This window comes from Tursiops truncatus, chromosome 5 (genome assembly GCF_011762595.2).
Source record: "Tursiops truncatus isolate mTurTru1 chromosome 5, mTurTru1.mat.Y, whole genome shotgun sequence".
Classification (NCBI taxonomy): Eukaryota; Metazoa; Chordata; class Mammalia; order Artiodactyla; family Delphinidae; genus Tursiops; species Tursiops truncatus.
Window position 1 is genome coordinate 4,859,183 of NC_047038.1, and position 26,630 is coordinate 4,885,812.

The window sequence follows — 26,630 nt, forward strand, 5'->3', positions numbered from 1 at the left end:
GTAGCACTAAAAAAAAAAAATAAGTCAAGCCTAGAGATGCTGATTTTTGAGTCAGTTCAGAAGTCATATTGAAAGCCCTGGTGGTGAATGGATACTAACTACCATTCTTGAGAGAGTGGAGAATGAAGAGAGAAAGTGGCCAAGGCTCATGCTTTGGAAGAACAGTCACATTTGAGGGTTGTGCCGAAGTAGGCGAAGTCAATGGAAAAAAACAAATAGGAACAAAACAAAGCCAGACAGTTTATTGTCATGAAAATCATATGAAGGGAAGGAGTTTAATAAGGGGTGGCCAATAATTTCATTTGTTTGGAGAGGTAGAGTCAGGCGAAAACTAGGAAGAGATCGCTGGGCTTGGCAATTAGAAGCTGATGTTGGGCTTCCCTGGTGGCGCAGTGGTTGAGAGTCTGCCTGCCGATGCAGGGGACACGGGTTCGTGCCCCGGTCCGGGAAGATCCCACAGGCCACGGAGCGGCTGGGCCCGTGAGCCATGACCGCTGAGCCTGCGCGTCCGGAGCCTGTGCTCCGCAACGGGAGAGGCCACAACAGTGAGAGACCCGTGTACTGCCAAAAAAAAAAGCTGATGTTGACCTTTGAAGAACTTTTCAGTGGATAGGTGCAGAAGCTATATTGTAAGAGGGGAAGAAATTAGTTAATTTGAATATTCCTTTTAGAATCAATCAAAATAGAATTTGACTTACTGTTGCAATGTGTTTTAGTTAAGAACTCCATTGTAAATCTTTTCATAAACATGCTAAATAAGAACCATGCATTAGCCCTTGTAAAGTTTCACAGGAATTGAAAAAAATTTCCAGAATATTCAAGATACTGTACATTCCCTAATGATAATAAAGAACCCAAGCCCTTGAAATCACTTGTTATAAATGTTATTTAAAATAGATCATTAACCATTTTAATTCACTTTGTATGGTGTCATACACATATGGTACTTAATAAATGCTTTTTGAATCTGACATCCATTTAGAAAAGACTAGCTGCAAGACTCAGTCGACAGATAGTCTTCTAGGAGTGGCTGCTTTTGTTCAGTGTAAACCGTAAAGTGAAGAATCAACAAGCTCAAGGAGAATTTGACCCAGGGATAAGTTAAGTAAAATGCGGAAAACATGTGAACCTAAGCCAAACTATCAGTTTCAAAAATGGTACATGCTGGATCCTTACTCATCATAGGGTTGTTTTCTTTTCTTTTTTTTTTTTTTTTCGGTACGCGGGCCTCTCACTGTTGTGGGCTCTCCCGTTGCGGAGCACAGGCTCCGGACGCGCAGGCTCAGCGGCCATGGCTCACGGGCCCAGCCGCTCCGCGGCATGTGGGATCCTCCAGGACCGGGGCACGAACCCGCGTCTCCTGCATCGGCAGGCGGACTCTCAACCACTGAGCCACCAGGGAAGCCCAATCATCATCGGGCTTTTATGGTCGACAAATGCATATGGCCAGATAATTTATGATGAAATGACTTTGGGGGTCATAGACCTCTTTGAGAATCTGAGAATAGTCATGATCCTCTTCCTCAGAAAAAATGCACATTTGGTAACAAAATTTTGCCTTTGTGAACCCCCTGTTAAAAATCCATGCCTTATGAAGGCTTTTATACATGTAAATATTTAACTCTGCTGGGTGGTGGTCCAAAATGTAGCACGTACCCACTGCTACTCTAATTTCATGTATAAGCAATTTTGTATATCATGCTGAGAATTTCACACTTGGTGTGGGTTCTGTCTGAATTGAGAAGGCTTAATTTTTTCCTTTTACGTAATTCAGTGCCACCAGGTGTAGTAATAGGTGCCTACAACAGAAACTTGCTCAAAGTAAGTGCTGGGTAATTATTTATGGAATAAATGAATGAATATGTGACCATGGATTCAAACATCTTCACTTTAATAACATTTTATAAAACCTAACTATTAAATGAATCAGCAGTATAAAAAACTGAAAAGAGTGAGTTAAACATATAGTAGTATAAAACATAGGAAATAGTCCATCTTTTCTCTTTGTAAAGCTGTAGACTTGCGCTCCTGCATCTGTCGTCTGTCTTCCAGTATCGATGAACCAGGCTTTACTTAATGGTCCTAAATCTCTTGATTTCAGCTTGTTGTCCTTGACAGACATATTTGTTCTTAGACCTTAGTTTTCCTACCTTTTTTTTTCTTCTAAACATGCCCAACACACCATACCCCAGCTTTGAGTTTCACTGTTAGTTCAGCTGCATCAGACTGTTTGACCCCCTCTTATTGTTCTCCTACCATTCACTGCTCAAAGTTTTTTTCCCATTTTTTTCTTAATTTCTCAGAAAGACTCTTGACCATTGCTCTAGCTTTGACATTAAAAAGCAAAACATCAACCACTTTATAATTTATATAAATATAGTAATAGTAAAATGGATTTAAGTTTTCATCCATTTTTAACTTCTAAGTTTTATAGAAGATTGTTTTGTAGAATTTTTAACCTTGAAATAGTGGGATATATACCATGTGACTTTGGTTAAATTATTTAACTTCTTGGAGCCTCAGTTTCCTGATGTGTAAAATTAGGGCATTGGATTAAATCGGTGATTCTCAGATAACTCTACCATTGGTGGTTAAAGAGTTGTCATTACTAAAATAGGAAATTGGCATCCTTCTCCCAAACTATAGGAAAATAACATTAAATGGGTAGAATGTCTGCTCCCTTTGATTCCTACCTGTAATTTTTTTTAAACTTTGAAGCCTGTTCACCTTGGTACTTTTATCTGATAGAGCACACAGTTATATATTTGGTTTTAAAGTTTAATATATTTAATTCATGGTAGTCAGGAAAAGAGATGATGATGTTCAGGTCCTTCCTTATTTTTTTGAAAACCTCTAGGTGATGTTGTGTGTAGGCATCTCTTCAACCATAACCTTTTATGATTCTGTTTACTAGAAAAAGGAAAAATACAAAGGAAATAACCAGAGTAAGCTATAAGTCAAAACATTTAAAACCTATATGGTGTTGGAAACAATTGGACATTTACATATCTCTCAAAATTTTTTTCCATCTTGGTTACTACAGGACCATGAAATCATTCAAATAGCCAAGGGTATCTAATTATTTTTGGTTATATTAGACTTTAATGATAATGATTATATTCTGAAGACTTACTTATTTTTAAAACGGAGATGTTGGAGGATGAAAGAATTGATGCTCAGACTATGAAGAAAGACATGGAAAAAACTGCTCAGGACTTTGTAGTTTAAAGAGGTCATTTTTAAACTCTACCCTTCTTTCTTTATCTAAGCTGTGAAATGTGACAAGTTGGGAGTTTAAACTGCTCCTTTCTTCTATATTAATTATCTTTTGCTGATTAACAGATCATCCCAGATTTAGCAGTTGAAGACAATAAACATTATATCAGTATTACATCGTTTTTGAGATTAAGGATTGGGGATCGGCTTACTTGCATGGCTCGTAACTCAGGATCTTTCACGAAGCTGGAATCATCTGAAGGCTTGATGAGGGCTGGAGGGTTTGTGTCCTAGAGAGTTCGGTCGCATGACTGTTGGCAGGATGCCACTGTTCCTTGCCTAATGGGCAGTTGGCTTCCTCTGAGTGACCCAAAGCAAGAGATCAAGCAGACAGTTTCTGAAGTCACACACCATCACTTCAGCTCTATTCTCTTTGTTAGAAGTGAGTCATTAAGTTCAGCCTACACTCAAAGGGAGAGAGGGGAATTAGATTCCACCTCTTGAAGGGAGGAATATAAAAGAATTTTCAGAAAAGAAAATCAGTAGGTACTAAATGCATCATAGCAGATACACAGGCCTTGTTACTTTGGTGCTTGGGGAGTGTTTGAGAGGAAGGGCTCTAGAGTTAGAGTTCGTGGGTTCAAATCCTGGCTCTGCTTCTCCTGAACACTATGACCTTCGTCAAGATTCCTCATCTATAAAGTGAGCACAATAGTAATATCTATTACAGGAATGTGGAGAGGAATAAGTGAAAAAAATGAAGGTAAAGCACTTATCTTGGTGGCTTTTATTTCAATAAGAGTTAGCTGTTATTTACCTACTAGATCACAGCAATAACTTTGATGTAGAGTCTGCCTTTCTGTAATGTTATTAGCAGAATATGCTCTAAGGTATCCACCAGGCTAACCTACCTAGTCTTATTCAATTTTTAAAATTCTGCTCATTAGTACTTGAGAAAATTCTGCTTAACCTTGAAGACTTGAGAAATGCTGATGTGTGTGTGTGTATATATACACACATATACATGTTATGTACACATATATTCACATATACTACATGGCTTGAGTCATATTGTGTGGAAGAAATGCATATACAGTAAGTCCCCTATATACGAACCTTCAAGTTGTGAACTTTCAAAAATGCGAACATGCATTGCATCAGCGTCAGACGTGAGTGAAATTGCAGCTTGCCCTCTGATTGTGTTAGTTGGGTACCTAGGCTAACTTTGTTGGACTTAGAAACAAATTGGACTTACAAACACGCTTTCGGGACGGAACTCATTTGTATGTAGGGGACATACTGTATATTTTAATCCTGCCACATTTATATTTTTAATATTTTACCATGTTAAAAATTCTTCAAACATGTTTTTATTAAAACAATCCATTGCATTTTTTGATTATTTCCTCAGGCTAGGCCCTGGAAATGAAATTCCTAGATCAGTATATATTGATATTTACCTCTTTAGACTCTTGATCTATAATGCTCATTGCTTTCTTGAAAGTTTGTACCAGTTTATATTTCCAGCAGCAGCCTCACCTTGCTTGCTAGTCTCTAAAAAGTATTGGTGGCTTTTGAAAGCCTAGTTATAGTAGCAAGACAGAATTGCATTAAACCCCAGGGAATTGTGTTTTTATAAGAGCTTTAAATATATAGGAATATTTCCCAGCCTTTCTGCATTAATTTCTATAAATATATATATATATATATATACACACACATATGCATAAATACTATATATGTGTATATACTAACTGTGAAGTATTATGCAGGAATAGATACAGCTTCTGTTCACTTGGAACTTAAAATAGAAGGCTGATATGAGTCCATATAATTAAGATGTACCGAGAGTGAAATACACAGACACACACCGCTATCTTTCTTTAAAAGCTAACCCTCAAGAAGCAAAGAGTGAGGTAAAGGTTATGTGTCAGGCTTCAAACTGACTCCCACAGTGAGAAGAGTGCTTCTTTTTGAGCCAGGTCAAGCTGTCGCCTCCAGAAGAAACACACCTTTGGCTTACATTGCTCTCTTCCTTTCTAAATACACGAATATCTATGATTGATAAGAGGGGACATTCAGATTTGCTGTCAATTTCAGTGTTCTGCCTAAAGCTAGCAGTTAGCCCCGTAGCGTGCCTCACCATCCTCTCACCTGGAAGCCATCTCAGGTTATGATGCTGCGGGTCAGTGGATGGTCCTTATTTTAAATTGACTAGAAATAAAAAATAAAAGCTACCAGTCATACAGTTTCTTTTGTCTAATAGGTGGCAAGTTTACCTAACACAAGGAAGAGATCCCTGTTTGGTTTCAGGGGGGCTGTACTTTGGAAATGGCATACGGGTTCTTTTTTGGGAAGGTGGGGATCATGGTGGTAGGGCTAGGGGAAGGGCCCAAAAGAATAAATGAGTATTTAGAAGAAATGAAAAAAGCAAAGTCATGGGCTGTGGAATCAACTCTGAAGTTGCACATGTTGGGGAAACATTTGTAAAACGATATAGTATTGATATTACCCCTGGAATACATTTTTTCTCTAGTTATCATCACAGTTCATTCAAGTTAAGTCATAAAAATTACACCTTGTTATTTAAAATTTGTAACGACCAAATCTTTTTTGTGTTTATTCAGCAAATAACTTTTTGAACACTTACTCTGTAGGAGGCACTGTTTTACGTTGTGTGGAGAAACAACTATAGGCAACCTTTTGTTTCAGTTTTTTTTATATTATGAAATTTTGAACCCAGGGAAGCATTTTTTGTGTTTGTTTTAATGGAGCTTCATCTGGGTCATTTCATAGGCTTGGTTTCCTGTGTTGTCAGTAAGTCTATAGTCACTAAACGGCAATCTAGCTCCCGCGTCTACTGTATTTAATATGTACGTTATTTGTAATAAGGTTAGTTTTATCAAAAAGATCTTTAAAAGTAGATGATATAAGTGAATACGTTCGTTTGTTTCCGAGCGAACCAAATAGAAATGTAGGAGGGTACATACATTTCATGGCTAGCCAACTGGGGGAGGATAATCTCATCTCTCAGAGGTTGGCATGTGCTGTTTGCTAATAAACACCTGTCTAGTGTGCTTTTCCATACCTCTGTAGAGGGAAGAGGGCGAAGTCGGTCCCTGAGAGTGGTTGGAAGCCCCTTACTTTGTCCCATAAAGCCTTGGTAACATTTCGTAGGTATGACTTTCGGGGTTGGTATGCCTGTTTTACAGCGCAGCGCTTTCAAGTGAACGGCTTACACGCAGCCTTACACTTTGACACGGCCCAACAAGTTAATTAATTAGCCACCTTTCCGTCCCAGCTGCGGGACTGGGCATTAGAGCTCTTCCAGAAGGAAAATTTGATTAATGGCTCTCTTCTAGCGTGGGGACGACTGCAGACTTCTCTTCCGCAGAGCGTGAAACGTGCGTCTTCCTGCCGAGGGGCCTCGTCCCAGCCGCGGCCCCCGGGACGACTCCCTGCCTCAGGTGTCCTGCGCGCCGCGGGCCGCGTCCGCTCTCTGGGGCGGGCGTCCGGGACTTCCTGTCTGGGCGCGGGGCGGAAGGATCGCGTTGCCAGCCGAGGCGGCCGGCGCCGCCGCCCCTGCCGTTAGGTGGTGGGGTTTCTCAGCCCGGCGGCGGGAGGCGGGCCGGCCTCGGCTTCCTGTCGGAGGACGCGCAAGGATCCGGGCGTCGGAGTGTGTGCGAGTGCGTGAGTGTGTGTCGGCCGCACGGCGTGTGTCTCCGGCCGCGGGTTCCGCCTCCTCCCCTGCCGCCGCTGCTCACGGTGTAAGTCAATGTGAAGCAGCAGCTCCAGCCCCGGGATAAACATGGCGACGTCTCTGCATGAGGGACCCACGAACCAGCTGGATCTGCTCATCCGGGCTGGTAAGGACAGGGGAACTTTCCTCCCGTGCATCGGTGCAGCAGGAGAAGGGGTGCACAGGGGGCGGGGTGGCTCCCCTGTGGCGGTCAGTGCAGGGGGTCCGGTGTCCCCTTCGGTCACCGGGGCGGCCGGGGGAAAGGGGGGTTGTGAATGAAGTAATGGAGGCGACGAATCAGGAAGTGATCACCTTGGAGAGTAACCTGCCTCAAATCCGGCGCTGTCGCTTCAGGGTGGGTTTGTGGAGCAGCGGCGGCGGCTGCCGGGCGGAGCGCTGGCAGCGGGTGCCGGGCAGCCGAGCCGCAGTTAAGTTGGGGACTCGGGGGCGGACGAGTTGTGCGCTTCACCCCAGTTGCCGAGGAACCAGGAAGTGAGTGAGGCTGTTGTCTCCCGGCTGCGCCTGCCACGCTGTCTGGCCGCAGAGGCCGCTGCTGCCCGCGGTCGGGGGCGGCGGGCTTCTCCGGTGGACGCTCGCCACCCCCGCCCCGTTCTCCTTTCAGACTTGGTCCGCAAGTCCTGGACTTCCGCGCGGACGAGGCAGCGCCGGGCCACGTCCGGTAGACCGATACCCGCCAAAAAATTGCTCTGACCCACCTCCTCACATCCCCACCTTGTGCGGGCTCGGGAGTAACGGTTCTCGAGAGGGTCCCTTAATAACGTGGAGTGGCCTGGGGGGGGTGTTGCTCTCGGGGGCCCGCCTCCCTTTCCTGGTTCAGTGGGCGGCTGTGGAGAAGTAGGCTTATGCCCCTTGCCTCGTGGGTGGGTTTTTCAGGGGGGAGGATGGGAAAGACACGGAGTATGTTTTGTACCCCTGCGCTGGAGCGTTGGGGCGTCAGAGAGGAACGTTTATTTTTGTAAACAGCGGGTGAAGGTGGAGGAGCGGGGCGGGCGGGAGGGAGTCTTGGCCCCAGGGAAGTCTCCTCACGGAATTGCCCCCTTTCCCCCTCCCCCCCAAGCCTCCCACCACAGCGGAAGCGCCTCGGAGAGGACAGAACGGCTGGGATTGACAGGCCTCGGGTTCCTATCCGCTCGCTGCGATGTTCCGAATAAGAGCGTTGGTTTCTGGGGGCGGGACTCCTGGCCCGCGGCGGGCCAATGAAGATTGGGCGGGAGTGAAGCTGACAATGTACGCATGGAATTGGAGGGAAGAGGAGTGTAAACACGGAAGTGGCCGCGGCGGTGGGGGATGTGCGGCGCCACTGCTGCAGCGGAAGGGCACGGACTTAAGTTACATAGAGAAAGCGGCTTTACTTAATAGCAGACAGCGCAGCGAGGGCCCTGAGTCGGCGTAGCGGAGCTTGAGTACGGTTTACCTACTGCAGTGAGCGTCAGTGTTCCTTTCCCTGGCTTCTCTTTCATATCGCCATCGATGGGAATTGGAAGATGGGGAAGAGTCACCGACGAGGATTGCTGTAAAGGATCTTACCGGCTGTTTTCCATCCACTGTTTTTAGGTTGGGGAGTTAGTCGTTTGGTTGGTGAAACTCTTGTGATTCAGTTCGTTTGGGAGAAATCATAAACTTACTTGTACCCTTAACAGCACTTAATCTGTAAAATAGAACGCTACACGGTCCCAAAGAAAAAAATCACAGTTCACTGAGTAGTGATTAAAATGCATTTGACAGTTATTTTCTGATTAGAGCAAGAACTTAAATATTAGGGAAAAGGAGGCAGAGCACAATGAGAACTTGGTCTCTTTGTGTACGTTCAGTCCGTTAATACTGTATGAATTAAGAGATGGAATTTTGGGCTTTATATTGTTGGTACTAACAACACTTTATGGATTGTTTGGGTCAGTAGTGCTGAACATGGACCTTTCCGGAAATGTTCCCAGTGGTTGTGAGAACCTTAGACTACTCCACGCAGTTAGAATTTTGTAAAGGTAAAGGTAAGAGGGCTTAATTTTGCCAAGAGAAGGTATTTTTGTCATATAAGCTTTCGCAATCATCGTCACAACTGAACGTTACCTGTAGATATTTTGCTTGGAGTGGATGCATATACCCAGTTTAACATATGTAGACAGCCTACGGTTCAAAAATACAAACGTTTTATCTTCTTTTGATCAGGGTTTTGTTTTTTAAGTTTTCCCGTTCTACTGCATTTCCTTAGTACATAGAAACCTTACCGTTGAAATTTCCTTTGTGATTATAATGTTCTGTAAAGAATACATATTACATATAATTGTTTTCACATTATTTTCTCAAGTCATATTCGTGTAATCTGAAGTTCCTTTATAAACCCTATTTTAGAAGGAAATTTGAGACAGGTTTGCTGGTTTATCCAAGGTTTATTCAGTGAGTTAAAAGTGGAGGAGGAAAGGTGGCCCAGAAAATGAAGAATCATGGATCTAAATTTTTATTGCTGCCAATTGCCAATGATGTTGGGAGGGTAATGTTTGTAAGGTTTGTATTTGTATATGGACTTAATGGTATCTTTTCATTCCCTTGAGGGAAGTCATCAAGTGTTAGACGTAATTCTTGCTCACGAAGATTTAGTCTAATTGAGGAGACAGATGAAAATCTGTATCATATATAAATGTTAATATAACTACAGGGATTGCTGTATGGGTTCCTGGTAAGTGTAGAATGCTATTAAGGAAAACTTCTAGAGGAGATAAGCTTTAAATTGAATATTGTTAGCATAACTGTTGTTTCTAAGTAAGTATAAAGCGCTTAGAATTCCATTACTGTTAGACGTTAAGATGCTAGAGGATATAGTTTTGCTTTTATTTTCCTCCCTTCAGAGACTTAACTATCAACTTTAGCCATCAGCTTTCGCTTTAGTTATCAACATGTATGCTGTCAGAGGCGTTTGAATAAAGAATGAAATACATAAGGTTATTTACTAAAAATCATTTTCACATACAAAATATTTTTTGTGGTAAAGACTTGATATACTTTATAAAACTTTCACTGACAACATGGTGTCCGACCGAGAAAGAGCCTTGAAAGAGCCTTGACCCTGAAGTCAGGAGATAAGGATCTTCATCTAGCTGTCACTAAACTAGCTCTTTAAGGCTTCGTTTTCTGTAAGAGAACAGCATTGACTAGGTGATCCCTAATAACTTTTAAAACTCTGAAACTATAGGTGGCTCAGAAATATTTAATGGAAAGCGAAGGTCCTCTTTTTGCTTGGATTTCTTTACATTACACTCTATGAGTGAATTTGTCTGTAAGGTCGTTATGTAATGGGGAGGGGTTAATTTCTTTTGCCAATCTTTGGACCAAATTGGAGTTTGAGGCCATGTCTGTACGTTGAATAAGACTATGATATAGTTTATTTAGTAAATTAAGCTCATTTCTAGTCTCTAGGAAAATATGAATGTTACTTTATTAATACTTATGCGAAAGCGTTGTGTACACGTGGCCTGACTTTTCTGGAAGATTGTCAATTTAAAATATTCTGCCTTCTTATTCTCAAGTGTACATTCCTTGACTTTTTTTCTTCCTTTTTTTGAGAAATTGAAAATTGAGAAAGTGGAGAATTTGAGAATTGAGAAATAGCGTAACTCTTAGGAAAGAAGTATTGTTCTACTTTAACACGGTTATTGAATGGAAGGGGGAAATTCTTCTGGAAATGCAGCCTTAAGTATTTTTACGGACAGAACAAATCTGTCTAGTTTGTCAAAATTCATCATGAAATTTGAACTAGAAAATCTTCTAATTTACTATAAACTGGAATATATGGTATCAATCTTGAAAAGAACATCAATTTGAAAAAAAAATTTATCAGGCTATGAAAAGATGAAGGATGCGTTGAAATAAAATTGGAAGAATGGCATAAATTTTTTAAAACTTTATTTGGAAATGTGTTTAAGAAATTACTCTTTAGAATTCATTGCAGCATTAGTACTAAAATTCATACAGAAATTGAGTGAAAGAGTAACATCAGTGTGTAAAGAGTCATTCAGGGTAATCCAACATCAGTTTCCTTTAGGGACAAATTTAATTGGTAGAGAGGCAGGCAGGAGAGTGTTTTTGATTTATGAAGAGTTTAAAAAAAAAATCCTTCATGTGTAAGTCGACAAAGTACTGTTGTACTTATGGAAATGGAATCATAATTGTTCACCTACACAGTGATTTTATGTTTAGAAGCTAAAACTTACAGAAACATGAGGATGGAATTTGGGTGTTGTTGATTCCATTAGATAATAAATTACAGCTGCAGTTCTTTAATACTAAAATCTCTGGTATGAGGAATTCTGGGAGTTCCCCAGACTCTTTCAGGGGGTCCGTGAAGACAGATTGTTTTCATGGTAACGCTAAGACATTATTTGCCTTTTCACTTTCACAAGTGTTCACAGAAGTTTTCTAGAGGCTGCATGGCTTGATAGAACAGATCGGATGAAAAAGCAAGTATGAGAATCCAACTGTTTTCTACCATGTATTAAAAAGATTTGCAAAAATGTAAAATAAAGCTACTCTCTAAATTGTTCTTTGTTTTAGAAAAGTTATTTTTCATAAACATATTACTTAAAGTTTTCTTAGCTTTAATTTCAAATAGGATAAGTATCTAAACATAGGACTTACATAAGCAAAATCTCTTTGTGCTCCTCAGTAATATGAGTGTAAAAGGGTCCTTTGACTAGAAAAGTTTGAGAATAGCTGAGTTACAGTTTTATTTAGTCTGTACTTTTCAGTACCATAGCCACTAGCCTCATGTGGCGATTGAGTATTTGAAATGTGGCCGATTAACCAAATTTTTAATTTAATTTAAACATAAAAACTGAAGCAGTGAAAAACTTCTTTACATGTTCTTTACATGTAAACCTCTTTTACATGTTGAAATGCCAGTGTTTTGGATATACTGGGTTAAATGAAAGGTATTAATTTCCCCTTCTGCTTATTTTCTTAACGTGGCTACTGGACCTTTAAAAATTACACGTGGCTCTCGTTATATTTTTATCAGACAGCGCTACTGTAGAAAATGATTTTATTCTCTTTCCCCTTTTAACCTTATAATGCAGCTGTATAGATTAGAAAAGTCAAAGGGGAACGGATACAGATGGAGTGCCCCAGACCTTTTACCTTTCTGTTTGTTTGTGTTCTTCACTCACCTATTAACTGTGAGTCCTGGGGCGTTAGAGAATAAGCTGTGGTGAGTCAGGTGTGGTAGCTGCGTGATGCCCTTGTAAATATTAGTTTATGGTCTTGCTTGTAGGGGAATACCACTATCACCTAATGAAGTGTTTTCTAATATTTTCCTATTGCTCTCAAATTAAATTGCTGTTAATTTTTATTTTTGACTTTTAAGAACGTTGTTATGAACTAGATCCATTGCCAGCATTCTCTTCTGCAAAGCTGAGAGGTATGTCTCTTGTCAGACTTAATTACCAAGTTTGGTATTTAGTAACAGCTGTCGAGTGAGTCTGGAATAGTCTCCATACAAACACCAGTTGATTAGAAAGCTAGAAATGGAACAATAAGACTCTGAACCAACGGTAAAGGAGGGCATAAGCAAATGTAATTTTTGACACTGATTAAAATTAAAATAGTTTGGAAATTTATTTGGTATATTTATTTCTTCAAGGAATATTGACCAGACCAGTGCCACCGACTGGGGGCAATTAGAAGGTGATACCTGCCAGATTACTTTTAGCTGCATTGTTTGTTTTTTAAATGAGTTGCTTATTTTTTTAAACTCCCATAAATTTCATAAGCAGGCCTAGAAAGACACCAGAAAATCAAGCTTTAAGTAAGAGATAAGTAAGGAATTCTCAGCCCTCACTTGTAGGTTTGCTTACTTCGATGGCACAACAATGTTATGTTCCTATTTATCCTTAGGAATTGTCCAGAATTTTAGTTTAAATTGTATTTGAATTATTGATCTGAATAAAATAATATTGAAAAGTTTTTAAAAATTATGGGAACTTGAATAGGAAAAGTATTTCTTAAATTTCTGTTACCAAAAACTGCTTGTTGACTTACGTCAACAAAAGACAAGTAAAAAGAGACAGAGCTCACTTTTAACAAATTGGGCTAAGTATTCTTGGAAACTGTCAAATTATTTTGCATCTTTATTTTGTTTTGAAATATTTTACGTCCAGTTATGTTTTTGATACTCTGAACTATTCGTATAAGCTTCATGAGGCCAGAGCTCTGTTCACACTTGTGTCTCAGGTTTATAACAATCCTTTGTTGACTGTACATAGAACATTAGATCCGACTGATAGTTCGTAGGGAGTTGATGCATTTTTAATATATTCTCGTCCTGGATTTAAAGTGTAAAGGAGTGATTCTCTGCTGAAGTTTGTGTGGATTCTCTTTGTTTTACTCTGGATGTAAAATATTTCAGGGAAACAGCATTTTGAACTTAGGGAGAAAGGGGAGGTTGAGGTCGGAAATCATAGCAAGAACATTTTCACTGACATAACTAACATGAAGTCATGGTTTTGAAAACATACCTCAAACTACCTCAAACTAAGAGCTCAGGGCAGCACAACATATAGCTGTTGGCAAATTTCATTTTGTTTATAACTTAAAACATTAAAATATCTGGTAAAATTCTGTTGCTGTATTATTATCAAATACTCAAAGCTCTTTAGTATGGTAGAGTTTTTAGGGTGTGTCTTAGTACAATTACATAAGGAATTAGTTTACCCAGGATGGTTTATTAATAGTACCTAAGACAACAGCTAAATTGCAACACAAGCAGACTTTAAAGAGAATGAAGTTCCTAGAATAAACTTTTAAAAACCTGAGAATCTGCTTCCCAAGGTTCTTTAGTGCACGTGAGTACTGCAGGGGGAGGTACTTTGAAGAAAATACTTGAGAATGGTAATATATTTTATACTTACTAATAGTAAATTTCTTAAAGTTGAGCTAGAAGGACTGATTGAATCCTGTGCTTCAGTGAAGCTGCAGATAAGAGTAAGCAGGGTCACCTAAAGATAGATTTACTTAGAGGTTTGGCTGCCTCTCTGGAACTGTTTAGCTTTGAGCAGATTTCCATAAATGGAAAGAGCAACTGGAGAGACCGGGTACCTTGGTTGAGAGTGTGGATGACGTGCAGCAGGTGGTGAAGCAGTCGCTGGATTTTCTGTGAACGCTCTCCAAATGGCTGGTGTGTGAGGCCGAGGCCTTAGCACTCGGTGACTTTTGAGACTAAGTGAAAAAGTTGTTTTCAATTAAAAGTTTACTGGAAACAATTTTAAAAGATTCATATCTTTAGTGTTGTAGAACCTGTGAATTTATAATAATATGCTTTTATGAAATTTGTATAAGTATTTTCTTTTAGTCCTTTAGAGGACACCTTGAGAAAAATTTACCAAATTAGACACCGTTCACATATTCATGTTTCAGAACCTCTTACCAAGCAGAATATTTCAAGTCAGGATGTGAAATTAATTATATCATTAGGATAATGAATTTGTGCTTGAATTGCTATTTTTCCTGTAAGGTCTGTGGGTTGTCCTTAACTTCAAAACATAAAAGAAACACTTGCATGCCTCCTATATGAAAGGTCTGTGTTAGGAACCATAACAGATGTAAAGATGAATTAAGATAGGCCCTCCCTGATCTCACGGAGCTTAAATGGTGATAAGAAATTATCACCATTTATTGAGTTCTTATCTATATGTGAGATATTGTACGTGTTTTTTAAGGCAATCGCTGCATTTAATTCTCACAACTGTATGAGGTAAGTAATATTCCTGTTTGGTGAAAGAGGAAACTGAGCCTTACAAGAAATTAAATTGCTGGCCTAAGGTAACAGAAATTGTAAGTGGCAGAGACTAGAGCCCAAGCTTTCGAGGCTGGAAAACCAAACCACTGCTGTACACTTTACTGTTTCACAAATAATTTAATCAGCAAAGCATAAAGTAAGTGTTAGAAGAGAGTTACAAGAGGTGGTAGAACTAGAAAAGGCTTCATGGAGAGGAAAAGAAACACAGGCGCGCTCGCTCGCTCTCTCTCTCTTTTTTTTTTCTTTCTTTCTTTCTAAATTTCTTGGGTAAAACCCAGCAAAGTCCAGAGAGATCTTGAAGAAGAAAGCAGTTACTGTGAAGAAAATTCCCAAGTTCTCTGGTGCACTCACCAGGAGGGTCTGTAAGAATTGAACTGATTGATTAATTTAGAAATACGAGTTTCTGACTGATTCTGCTAGGTGTTTACTTAGCAGTATATTAAAATTACAGTTGACCTCATAGGACTGTTAATCTACAACCATTCTCCCTCCCCTACCCCGCAAGTTAGTTTTGGCCTAAAATTGATACAGGATTCAAATTTCAAGGGTCTTTGTTTTCCTTTGGATAAGATTCAGAAATTTCTAATCAATCTCAATACTTGCTTTATAATCAACATTCATTTTACAAAGTATAGATACTAGGTTGTTTTGGTTTTAAAGTTATTTCTGTAAGTAATTTATATGGGCTAATATGTATTAATGACTCATTTAGAGTTATTAACGTGAGAGTTTAATTTAATAACGTACGTGTTCAGTGCATTTTTATTGAGTAGAGCTTATTTTCCCCCCAGTGGAAGCATCAGTTCATAGCAGTAATGCACACTGTACAGATAAGACAATTGAAGCTGCTGAAGCCCTGCTTCATATGGAATCTCCTACCTGCTTGAGAGATTCGAGAAGTCCTGGTATGTGAACTGTTCTTTTTTATATTAAACATATCACGTCACTTTACGTATCTAGAAAGAAAGTTTTTGTTTTTGTCTTTGGTAATCCAGGGGGATTGTTGGTGTTCTCAAAGTCTATAATACATAAATACCTGTGACAGCAGTAATTGATTTTTATTTGTCAATGTTCCCAAATCTTAAATACTTAATTTTCAAAATAAATGAAACAGAAACGCCCACTATAGACAGACAGATGGCTGCTACATAGCTGTTTATACCATCATGTCTTATTTCCTTAACTCTGGGTAAATTATAAACCTTAAGAGAATGGCAGATGGGAGCATTTGCCACCTATGACCACGTTCAGTCCTTCCTTCAGTGATAGATGGGCAGTGACCCCAGGGAGCGCTCCCTGAGGGAGGGCGGAGGTAGCTTCCAGTGTTTCCTCACACTCCCTTCAGGCTGCACGTTTTCCTTTTTTTGTTTTTTGTTTTTTTTGGCCCCCTTTTTAGAGACTGCCTTTGAGAGTCTTTCTGTCCTAATTTTAATGCCCAAATGTTAATTTGACTTAATACAGTTAAGATTGGCCCTTCTTTTAGGGATTTTCAACATATGTTAAGATCAACCGTACTTTTTAGTTAGAGTAGGAATCCTGTGTATTATTCAGGGATATGAGAAGAAGATTAGGGCATACTGGTCAGTATATTAATCCATGATAGTATGTATTAATTGAAATAGAAATGTCATATCCTGGTTATTCATGCACATTGAAAGGAAGCCAGAGCAACATTATTGTATGTACTAGAAAATCTGTATGGACCATTTTAGTGACCCAAAATATCAGGGACTGCTCCAGTAAATAAAATTTTAAATATTGAAAGATGATATTCATTTGGCTGTAACGAGCAGGTTTTCTTTTCACATCTTGAAATGAACTGTGCTTGCTTTTCCCTAAACGTACGTTTATTACTCTAATGTTATACCAGGTGCATGTTCTTCCTAGTTAGAGAATAATGATGAGTGAGTGGAAGGAAAGTAATTATTAACTCACTATTATACTCTTTTATTTTCAAATGTTTTCCCAATTGTCAAAATAATCCAAAGTCTTCTACAGTGAACTTGAAAGTATCTAAAAGTGTGAAGCAGGGGGGTTGACTACTTATGATCTCCCCCTTTACCCAGAAGATTAACGTTTCCTTCAAGTCGATTTTCTTTGCATTTATTTACTTACATACTTTAGACCATATTGTATATTCAATAAGCCTTAACTTCAAGTTTTTATCCTGCTTTGATGAATTCTTAATAACCTCACCCTACTAAATATTGAATTGTCCGTATTGAGAGGCATTAATGGGGGTGGGAAATTTTAATTTTTCAACTTTTTTTTATAGTGGAAGTGTTTGTCCCTCCTTGTGTATCAACTCCAGAATTTATCCATGCTGCTATGAGGCCGGATGTCATTACAGAAACTGTAGTGGAGGTGTCAACTGAAGAATCTGAACCAATGGATACCTCTCCTCTTCCTACGTCACCAGATAGCCATGAACCAATGAAAAAGAAGAAAGGTAGAGTGTATTTATACATTTCTGGGAAGTTGGGTGAAATTTTTTCTGGTATCTTTCTCCCCCCATCACAGGACATAGGAAATATATGTGTAGATTTATGACTGATGTTATCTTAATTAGATATTCTCAAAGAATTAAGATTTTGTCTTTTAACATGTTCCTACTGTTTAAAGGAGTTAGTGTTTGAGCTTTAAAAGTAGTTGCCTGCAGAGTGAGATTATAATAGGTGCTTGATACACAGAAGGAAGGCCAGAGATTCACTGCCCATTTTTCTGCTTTCTGATCCTTTTAGGTACTTGGTTACCTTAAAAAAAAAAAAAAAAACAAAATTATTCCTGACTTTATGTTTCGTAATCTTACCTTCCTACTCTTTTTGTGGGCGTTAAAGTAAAAAGCCCAGTTTTCTCCCCCTTCTCTTCGGCCTTAAAACACCAAGGTTGCACGTAGGGACTCGTGAGGGGAATCAGCTCACCTCTGGGTAAAGAGCGTTTCCACTTGTTATTTGACGCCTGCTGAAGCTTGTGCTCCTCTGGTCCCAGTGGGTGAGGCACAAGGCTCCAGTCCATCTTCAGCATCCTGAGTGGGTTCTTTTTCTGTTTGAATCAAAGGTAAAACTTGAAAGAAATGAAATTCTGTATAAATGGGTATTCATCTAATTCCACTTTCTTCCCTGTCTCTTTCTTCACATTTTAGAATGGGGGAAAAGAAAAATCAAAGGCAAAATAAGGGAAAACTTGCTTCAGAAATAATGGTATTATCTTTGATTTATTAGGTAGCAGTGTTTCAAATTGCTGTGATGGTCACAGGACTGTGCCTCATTTGCCGTGAGGTACCCAGTGGAGAATGAGACAGAGCACCTTCCCTCTTACAATATAGATAATATGTATTTGAGAAAGGCATGAATGAGAGAGTTTAGAAGGAAGAATTACTTCCTGCTGTAAATGTTTAGAAACAAAAGGAATACATATAAATAGCCCTGTTTACCCACTGCCCTCTATAGCCTTCGGCTGGTTGTATCTTATGGAAGCTATTACAAAATACTTAAGAAAATTTTAGATTTAAATGAAGAGGGAAAAGACTATGAAAAGCTGAGATCATTTAGGGAACCAAGACCTCTAGATAAACAGGTTGATCTGCCTATGTGGCGGTACGGTATAAACCAGGAAATAATTGGCCAATTTAATACTAATCTTATTACGTATTTGAAAATAGGTGGTCTTAATGAATGACAATTTAAAAATGACATGCAACATCGTTAATTATTCATTTGTGGTTAAGTACCTTTGGGACATACAAAGTTAGGTAGGTATTTTTTAATAGTAGAGGCTTCTTTTTATTTCCAGAGCCTTTAATATACTAACGTGCATTGTAAATCTCCAAGAGAAGACAGCATGCAGTTCTAAAAGTTAATTTGACTGTAAACCGTTTTTCCTACTGATGAATAACCTATTTCTCATGTAATACCATTTGGGAAATGCTGCTTTATAAGAAAATAGGCCTTTTGGGGCTAACCTTTCCTTTAAGGAAGTTGGGCTTTTGTGATTGAATTTAGGAGACAGTGAAGACGTCAGTCTTATTAACTGACTGATTCGTACATATAAGTATTATTTAAATTGAGAAATTAAGCTCTGTTTTAACAAGGGAGACCAGTAAACTTTGTTTTAATTTTTGCCAAAGCATACGTCTTAATGAAATCCTATTCTAATCCTAGAATATAATAACTATGCTTTTTGACATATAAATTAAGGCACTTTAATTTAGCTCTAGATAATCCTTGCTAATGAAGAGCAGAGACATCAGAAATCCCAGATGTTAGGACAGATCACCAAATCAATGATAGTATATGTAATATTCCCAGTCTCTTTCTTGAGGCTTCCCCTCACCTGCCAGCATTGATCCGTCAGGGCTGAGGGTTGAATACAACACATTTCAGGCTTAAGCTTTCTTTACTGTAGAGAAGTATAGCTCTTGCTTTTCTGTTCATTGTGGATGCTGGTCTCTCTGAGAGAGCCTTACGGCAGAAGTGAGGGGAGACAAAAGGAAGGGCGCAGACATCTACTAGACCTACGAAGTAATCGCTTGGAAGATTTTTTTATCCTTATAATGTACCTGCACGTTGAGGTGGGGAAACTTATGCTGAAATTCTGGTGAATTGATTGGCTCAGAGCACTAGAGAGTGTTTAAAATAATATTTTTTACTTTTCCTCATTTGAGCTCAAAGGGCTTCGCAGATTATCAGATCCTCTGCAATCGGTAGGTAAAGCTTTTTCTAACAATTCTGTAGAACAGAAAACAAAAGTTTGTACTAGAATTTGTTTCCATTGCTACATTATTGGAAAAGGTTAGCAAATTGAGGCTCTGACCATGTAAATAATGGGTTAGTAGTGCCTGACTTGCCATGTACATTGACATTACTGTCCACTAACTGCTGTAATCTAAAATTGCAGAAGTGCTTTTCATGTTCTTTTAAAAGCAACTTTTATATACACTGAATATATTAATCCATAGATTAGTATCCAGTTTCATGAATAATGTGTTATCAGAAAGCCTGCTATCATGCTTCTTTTTCCTGTTTTCAACGTGTGGTTTCAATATCTTTTATTTCCAGTTGGCCGTAAACCAAAGACCCAGCAGTCGCCAATTTCCAATGGGTCTCCTGAGTTAGGCATAAAGAAGAAGCCCAGAGAAGGAAAAGGTAATTTGGGGAGGTCTGTTTTGTAGGTGAGATGCTCTTTTTCTTAGTCAAGTACATTTGTAGGAAAATCACTTCTAGTACCTGCACACGTGAGAGTACTGTCTTTGGTAGCAGTTCTTAGTCAGGGCTGTATGAGCATCACACGTGGAGCTTTTTCAAACTATCTATGCGTGGTCCTTACCCCACTGAGATAAAACTGCAGGGAGTGGAGGTGGGCAAGCGCTTGAATTTGGAAAAGGCCCTACCTGCAATCTGATACACAGCTGTATGAAGAGCTGTGGTTCTGGAGGATAACGGCAGGCATCCTCATGGAGAGTCACTTAGAATTGAAGAAGGTTTACAAAACTAAGACTTCGTTTCTCCATCCTCTCTTAACTGATAGAAGCAAGGTGAATTTAGCGTTTCTTAACTGATTCAGTGCAAGGTGAATTTAGTTTTCCAACCAGCAGATTTCAGTCATGTCAGTAAGGATCTTAGAACAAAAATTTAACATGTTTGCTTTAGAGTTTGTATATTCTCATTAAGCACAAAAATAGCATAAGCCTTCTGCATTCTCTGCTGTCATAATTTGTTGTGTAAGTTGATTTCAAGTGATCTTAGTAAGGGTTTTAGGTGTGTTCTGATAATCTGATAACCAAAATTTTATCACTTCCATGAATGTTTTCAATAGTTGGATACATTTTGGATTTGCATATTCAAATTTATTCCATCCTCAACGGGTAGTCCGATATATCTCATTGTAAATAATTAAAGCAAAAATTAAATCTCTAGTAAAAAAAAAATTAAGTCTAGTAAGCCTACCAAGAAATTTAGACAAAAAAAGAAAAAAAGAAAAATCCAGTTACAGTAAACCCTTATTTATTTAGGAACTGTTTATTCAATTTGGGACAGATTTAGGATACTTTTATTTTCTTCTGTGTCTTTGGTGGTTTTACATTTCTGGTATCTTAGGTTTTATCTTTTAATTTATATTGAAAACTTTAAAACTTACATAATAGTAGTATTACAAAGTTGAACTGTAAACATACAATTATTACTTTAAAAAATTATTTACTTATTTTATTTATTTTTGGCTGCATTGGGTCTTCGTTGCTGTGCGGGGGCTTTCTCTAGTTGCGGCGCGTGGGCTTCTCATTGCGGTGGCTTCTCTTGTTGCGGAGCACCGGCTCTAGGAGTGCGGGCCTCAGTAGTTGTGGCTCGCAGGCTCTAGAGTGCAGGCTCAGTAGTTGTGGCGCACGGGCTTAGTTGCTCCACGGCGTGTGGGATCTTCCCAGACCAGGGTTCGAACCTGTGTCCCTTGCATTGGCAGGGGGATTCTTAACCACTGCGCCACCAGGGAGGTCCCAGTTACTACTTTTTAAAAAATTATTCCCATCATCAGTGGTGTCTCTTGTATTCAAAGACCTTATGTTTAAAACTGGAAAAAAATTTTGTGATAACCTATTTTTACCAGTCAAAAATCACCTTTCATTAAAATTTCAGTTTTGTATGATTAAACTTGAGGCAGCCTGGCAGCCTGTTGAAATGTGAAGATTAAAGTGATTACAGTCATCCCTGGATTAAAAATCCAGTCAGTGTTTCCTCTTCTGCAAAATTATGACGATAATGTCTGCATAGACTTAGTAAACTACCTTGTCTGATAAAGAAGGCTTCCCTTTCGAATTCTGTTTTCCTTAAAACCAGAAATAGAATTGTTAATTTTAACTTGGGGATGGGAACTGGGGCGAAGCATTTAAAGACAACCTAAAGAACGTTGATGAGTCTGATTAATTCAGTAGACACAGAAGTACTCAGATCCCTACTGTGTGCAAGGCATTGTCTGTTGTACAAAAATTTCTTCCAGAATAAGTTCTTATAATCTTTAGGTCATAAAATAAAAATGCCCCAGATACATATCTTGATTCAGTTGAGAGTTATGTAGTTGAAAGTTATGCACGGTTTAATACTAAGAGTTTTTAGGTATGGATGCTGATGTACAAATGTAACATAGGAAAGTTGAAGAGATACAAATAGCATTGTAAAGTTGAAGGTTAATTTTTTAAAGTCAAGAGATGCACACGGGGCTCAACTATGGGTTAATGGATTGACTGAATTTTCAGGGAAATACAGGATGAAAATGAAAAGCTAGAGGAGAAAAACATCAGCGTTTCGATTGACTAGTAGCAGTGGCTTGATGTGGAAGCCTCCCACCTTCGAGGTTCTTCTCATGTAGCCCGTAACTTGGATCTGGATTTGAGGCTAGTAAAGGGTTATTGAGTAGGAGCCTGGAGATGACCTGGTGGCTCCCTGGTGGCATATGTATTCTGATCCTCTTCTCGGGACTCTCTTCTTCTTTCATCAATTTAAGAACCTCTGCACCTAGAGGCTTACAAAGGGAATAAAAGGAAAACAGCAGCCTGGTTTTAGTCTTCTGGTCTTCTCGTAACCACTGCCCACTGCTCTTCCCCAGCCTTCCAAGAAAAGAAAAGAGTGATGCTCTCTTCTCTTTGGGACTAAGTTTCTTCTTTTACCTACCCAGAGTCCTTCCTTTCCTTCTATGCAAATCTTAGCCATCTTCCAAGACTTGATAATGCCTTAACAATCCGCTTTATTTTCACTCCTGAAATCTCAGACATTATTTTCTATCATTCATTTGAAATATAACTGTGCCTGGCCTTGTGTTATAGCTTATATTGTTTCAAACTGTTGTTTATTTCTTGAATTGTTGTTATTTACTAGACAACACAATTTGACACTGTACAAATGATTGCCGATCTAGTCAAGTATTTCATGACAGACTCTCAGTACACTTGTGCTCCACCAGTGGTAAATTAATTGATTTTTTATCCAGCATAAGTAAATATTTGCTTTTAATTATGTTAATGAATCGTTAATCAATGTCTATGATTGTTTTCAAAGGAAACACAACCTATTTGTGGGAGTTTCTTTTAGATCTACTTCAAGATAAAAATACTTGTCCCCGGTATATTAAGTGGACTCAGAGAGAAAAAGGCATATTCAAGCTTGTGGATTCAAAGGCTGTCTCTAAGCTTTGGGGAAAGCATAAGAACAAGCCAGACATGAACTATGAAACTATGGGACGAGCTCTGAGGTAAGAACCCAAAAGAAAGAGTTTTCAAACAAAACTTACATGTCTCTTAATATTGTCTATTAACTATTTAAAGAGAAGCTGTTAAAATCCCTTATTTGTTACAGCTTGTAATTTGGGGGGGATTTTCTAGAGGAGCGTCTTGTATTTGGAGGCAGGTGGGGAGACAGGAGTTTGGTCTAGACGGCTAAAATTTCAACACCATTGGAAAATCCATTTTTGTGGGAGATGTGCACCTTTCAGAAAATTAAACCCAAACAAAATACAGTTTCCAAATGGTGAATTTGCTCTTTAGTTCCTGCAAACTTCTTATCATGGATTTATCTTGATATGAAACTTTCTCTTAAGTTTTGTCAGTTGGAGGAACCCACATAACTCTGTATGCACGTGGCTTATTCTAATGAAGGGTATTTTGTAAATGAACATAGTTTAGTGACAGTATTCATATACGCCACAGATTCACTTCTACGAAGCATGGCTCAGGTAATTTTTCCACGTAACATCAGATTGTTTTTATAACCTATGTAAATCAGAACTAAAGTTTTACCAGTGTCTGTAAAATACAGTCGTCCCTCAGTATCTGAGGGGGATTGGTTCCAGGACCCCCCGCAGATACCAAACTCCATGGATGCCCAAATCCCTTTGGAAGTGGGGATGGTGCTTGCCTGTAACCCACTGCATCCCCTGTGTACTTGAAATCATCTCTAGATGACACGTAATACCTGACACAGGGTAAATGCTGTGGAAATAGTTGCTGTCACGTGGCAAATTCAAGTTTTGCTGTTTGGTGGAATTCTTTTTTCCCCGAGTATTTCTGATCCATGGGTTAGTTAATAAATCCATGGATGAGGAACCCAGGGATGTGGAGGGCCGGCTGTACAGTAGTATATTCTGTATTTAGGTTAAATTACTTCCTTTAAGAATGAGCTTTTAGCTACTTTACAGATCTCAAGGTTATATAAGACCGGTGGCACCAGGTTCTAATTTCATTCCTACTTCAAATTCTTAGCCTTTTGAACAATCCAGGCAGTGTGAGTTCCTCCTTATCTCTTACTAGAATCAGTGAATGTTTCTGTTAGCATCTCTTCTACATGGTGTTTTTGTTGGGGGGTAGGGAGGTGGGGAGAACAAATGTAATATACTTGATTTATTTAGTACTTTTTCCTGACAGATATTATTACCAAAGGGGTATTCTCGCAAAGGTTGAAGGACAGAGGCTTGTATATCAGTTCAAGGATATGCCCAAGAACATAGTGGTCATAGACGATGACAAAAGTGAAACCTGCAATGAGGATTTAGCAGGAGCTGCTGATGAAAAGTCATTAGAACGAGTGTCACTGTCTGCAGAAAGTCTCTTGAAAGCAGCAGCTTCTGTGCGTGGTGGGAAAAACTCATCTCCTCTAAACTGCTCCAAAGCAGAGAAGGGTGTAGCTAGAGTTGTGAACATCACTCCCCCTGGTCATGATGCTTCGTCCAGGTCTCCTACTACTACCGCATCTGTATCAGCAACAGCAGCTCCAAGGTAAGTGAGGGAAACCATTAGTTGCAACGGGTTTAATTTTTAGAAAACTCTTTGGCAGAAATGATATGTTCCTTTTTTTAATATTTGCATTCTAAGAACTCACTGTTGTCAGGACTTTGAAAAGTGCTTGGCATTTTTAAATGTATTTTGTTGTTGTTGTCGAAGTAGATGTCTCCTCTAACCTGAATGGATTTTTAGGGTCTTACGGATGGAATTTAACGTAGGCTTTAGTTTGTTTGTTTGTTCGTTTATTTATTTATTTTTGGCTGTGTTGGGTCTTCGTTTCTGTGCGAGGGCTTTCTCTAGTTGCGGCGAGCGGGGGCCACTCTTCATCGCGGTGCGCGGGCCTCTCACTGTTGTGGCCTCTCCCGTTGCAGAGCACAGGCTCTAAACACGCAGGCTCAGTAGCTGTGGCTCACGGGCCCAGCCGCTCCGCGGCATGTGGGATCCTCCCGGACCGGGGCACGAACCCGTGTCCCCTGCCTCGGCAGGCGGACTCTCAACCACTGCGCCACCAGGGAAGCCCTAGGCTTTAGTTTTTAAAATACATTCGTATCATGGTATTTCATACTCTAAACTTAAGGGGTTTTCGGTACATTTGTAAAATTTGGGAGCACTAGTTTTATATGTTTGGGATTTGCATTCATCTTTTTGCTCAAGAGACCTATTTTATAGTTTAACACGAAATATAATCAACTTTATTTTTCACCTCTACTAGGACAGTTCGTGTGGCAATGCAAGTGCCTGTTGTAATGACATCGTTGGGGCAGAAAATCTCAACTGTGGCCGTTCAGTCAGTTAATGCAGGTGCACCACTGATAACCAGCAGTAGCCCAACAACAGCGGCCTCTCCGAAGGTAGTGATTCAGACGATCCCTACTGTGATGCCAGCCTCCACTGAAAATGCAGACAAAATCACCATGCAGCCTGCCAAAATCATTACCATCCCAGCCACACAGCTCGCACAGTGTCAGCTGCAGACAAAATCAAACCTGCCTGGGTCAGGAAGCATTAACATTGTTGGAACGCCACTGGCGGTGAGAGCGCTCACCCCGGTTTCAATAGCCCACGGCGCGCCTGTCATGAGGCTGGCAGTGCCGCCTCAGCAGGCATCTGGCCAGACTCCTCCCCGAGTTATCAGCGCCGTCATAAAAGGGCCAGAGATGAAATCGGAAGCAGTGGCCAAAAAGCAGGAACATGATGTGAAAACTTTGCAGCTGGTACAGGAAGAAAAACCGGCAGATGGAAATAAGACAGTGACCCACGTAGTGGTTGTCAGTGCGCCTTCAGCTCTTGCCCTTCCCGTAACTATGAAAACGGAGGGACTGGTGACATGTGAGAAATAAAAGAGCAGCTCTCCCATGGGCGCTAGAATGTTAGTGCTAGTCCTGACATTAAGCATTTGCAAGGATGTCATCAAGAGAAGTCAGAAGACTTTAAAACATTTGTAATGCATATAAGAAAACAATCAGACTTACTGGAAGTAAATTACCTATCCCATGTTTCAGTGGGAAGTGAACTACATGTTGAGACGCTGACAGAAAACTGCCTCTTACAGTAGGAAACAACTGAACCCGTCAATAAGAAGAAGGATTGAAAGGGACCAAGCAACTCACTACAATATCAAGTTACACTAAGACTTGGAACACTAACATTCTGTAAGAGGTTATATAGTTTTCAGTGGGGAGGGATTGGGATGGGTGATCTCATTGTTACATATAGCAATTTTTGATGCATTTTATATGCATACCAGCAATTATTACTGTGTTCACACAGAACTCACTTAACTGGTGCTATGTGAAGACTGCTAATATAGGTATTTTAGAATGTGAATTGAAGAATGGATCCAAACGCTTCAGAAAGAGAGCAAAAACGATCTAGTGCGATTTTTTTTTTTTTTTTTATCATATAGCTTAAGCTGAAAACAAAGGCCTTAGACTAATTTTCGGTTTTCTTTATTGAAATAAGCTAATGGCTTGTTTGTGTAAAGCTTTTTTATTAAAAGAAAAATTTTAAAAATCTTGTACCTAGCACAGTATTGTTATAGAATATACATGTAACATTTTATATGGTAGTTTAAGTCTGTCAGTTTCTTAATTGTGGACGAATTAACAGTT

General features: G+C 39.5%; 1 protein-coding gene across 14 annotated transcripts in view; it reads left to right on the forward strand.

The window, feature by feature from the left end:
* ELF2 (E74 like ETS transcription factor 2) overlaps positions 1 to 26,630 on the forward strand; it is a 96,414-nt gene that overhangs the window by 69,446 nt on the left and 338 nt on the right. For 4 of the 14 annotated variants that reach the window (XM_033856676.2, XM_033856675.2, XM_073804827.1 and 1 more), the window contains 7 exons: positions 15,551 to 15,664; positions 17,035 to 17,208; positions 19,423 to 19,461; positions 19,817 to 19,903; positions 22,802 to 22,994; positions 24,163 to 24,513; positions 25,232 to 26,630. The exon at positions 25,232 to 26,630 is cut by the window's right edge and continues 338 nt beyond it. In XM_033856676.2, the coding sequence (XP_033712567.1) occupies positions 15,551 to 15,664; positions 17,035 to 17,208; positions 19,423 to 19,461; positions 19,817 to 19,903; positions 22,802 to 22,994; positions 24,163 to 24,513; positions 25,232 to 25,859 (1,586 nt within the window). In that variant the 3' untranslated portion in view covers positions 25,860 to 26,630. Of the gene's footprint in view, positions 1 to 6,878; positions 7,083 to 12,334; positions 12,384 to 15,550; positions 15,665 to 17,034; positions 17,209 to 19,422; positions 19,462 to 19,816; positions 19,904 to 22,801; positions 22,995 to 24,162; positions 24,514 to 25,231 lie in introns of those variants that run through there. The other 10 variants (XM_033856677.2, XM_073804828.1, XM_019927954.3 and 7 more) reach the window with 9 other exon arrangements.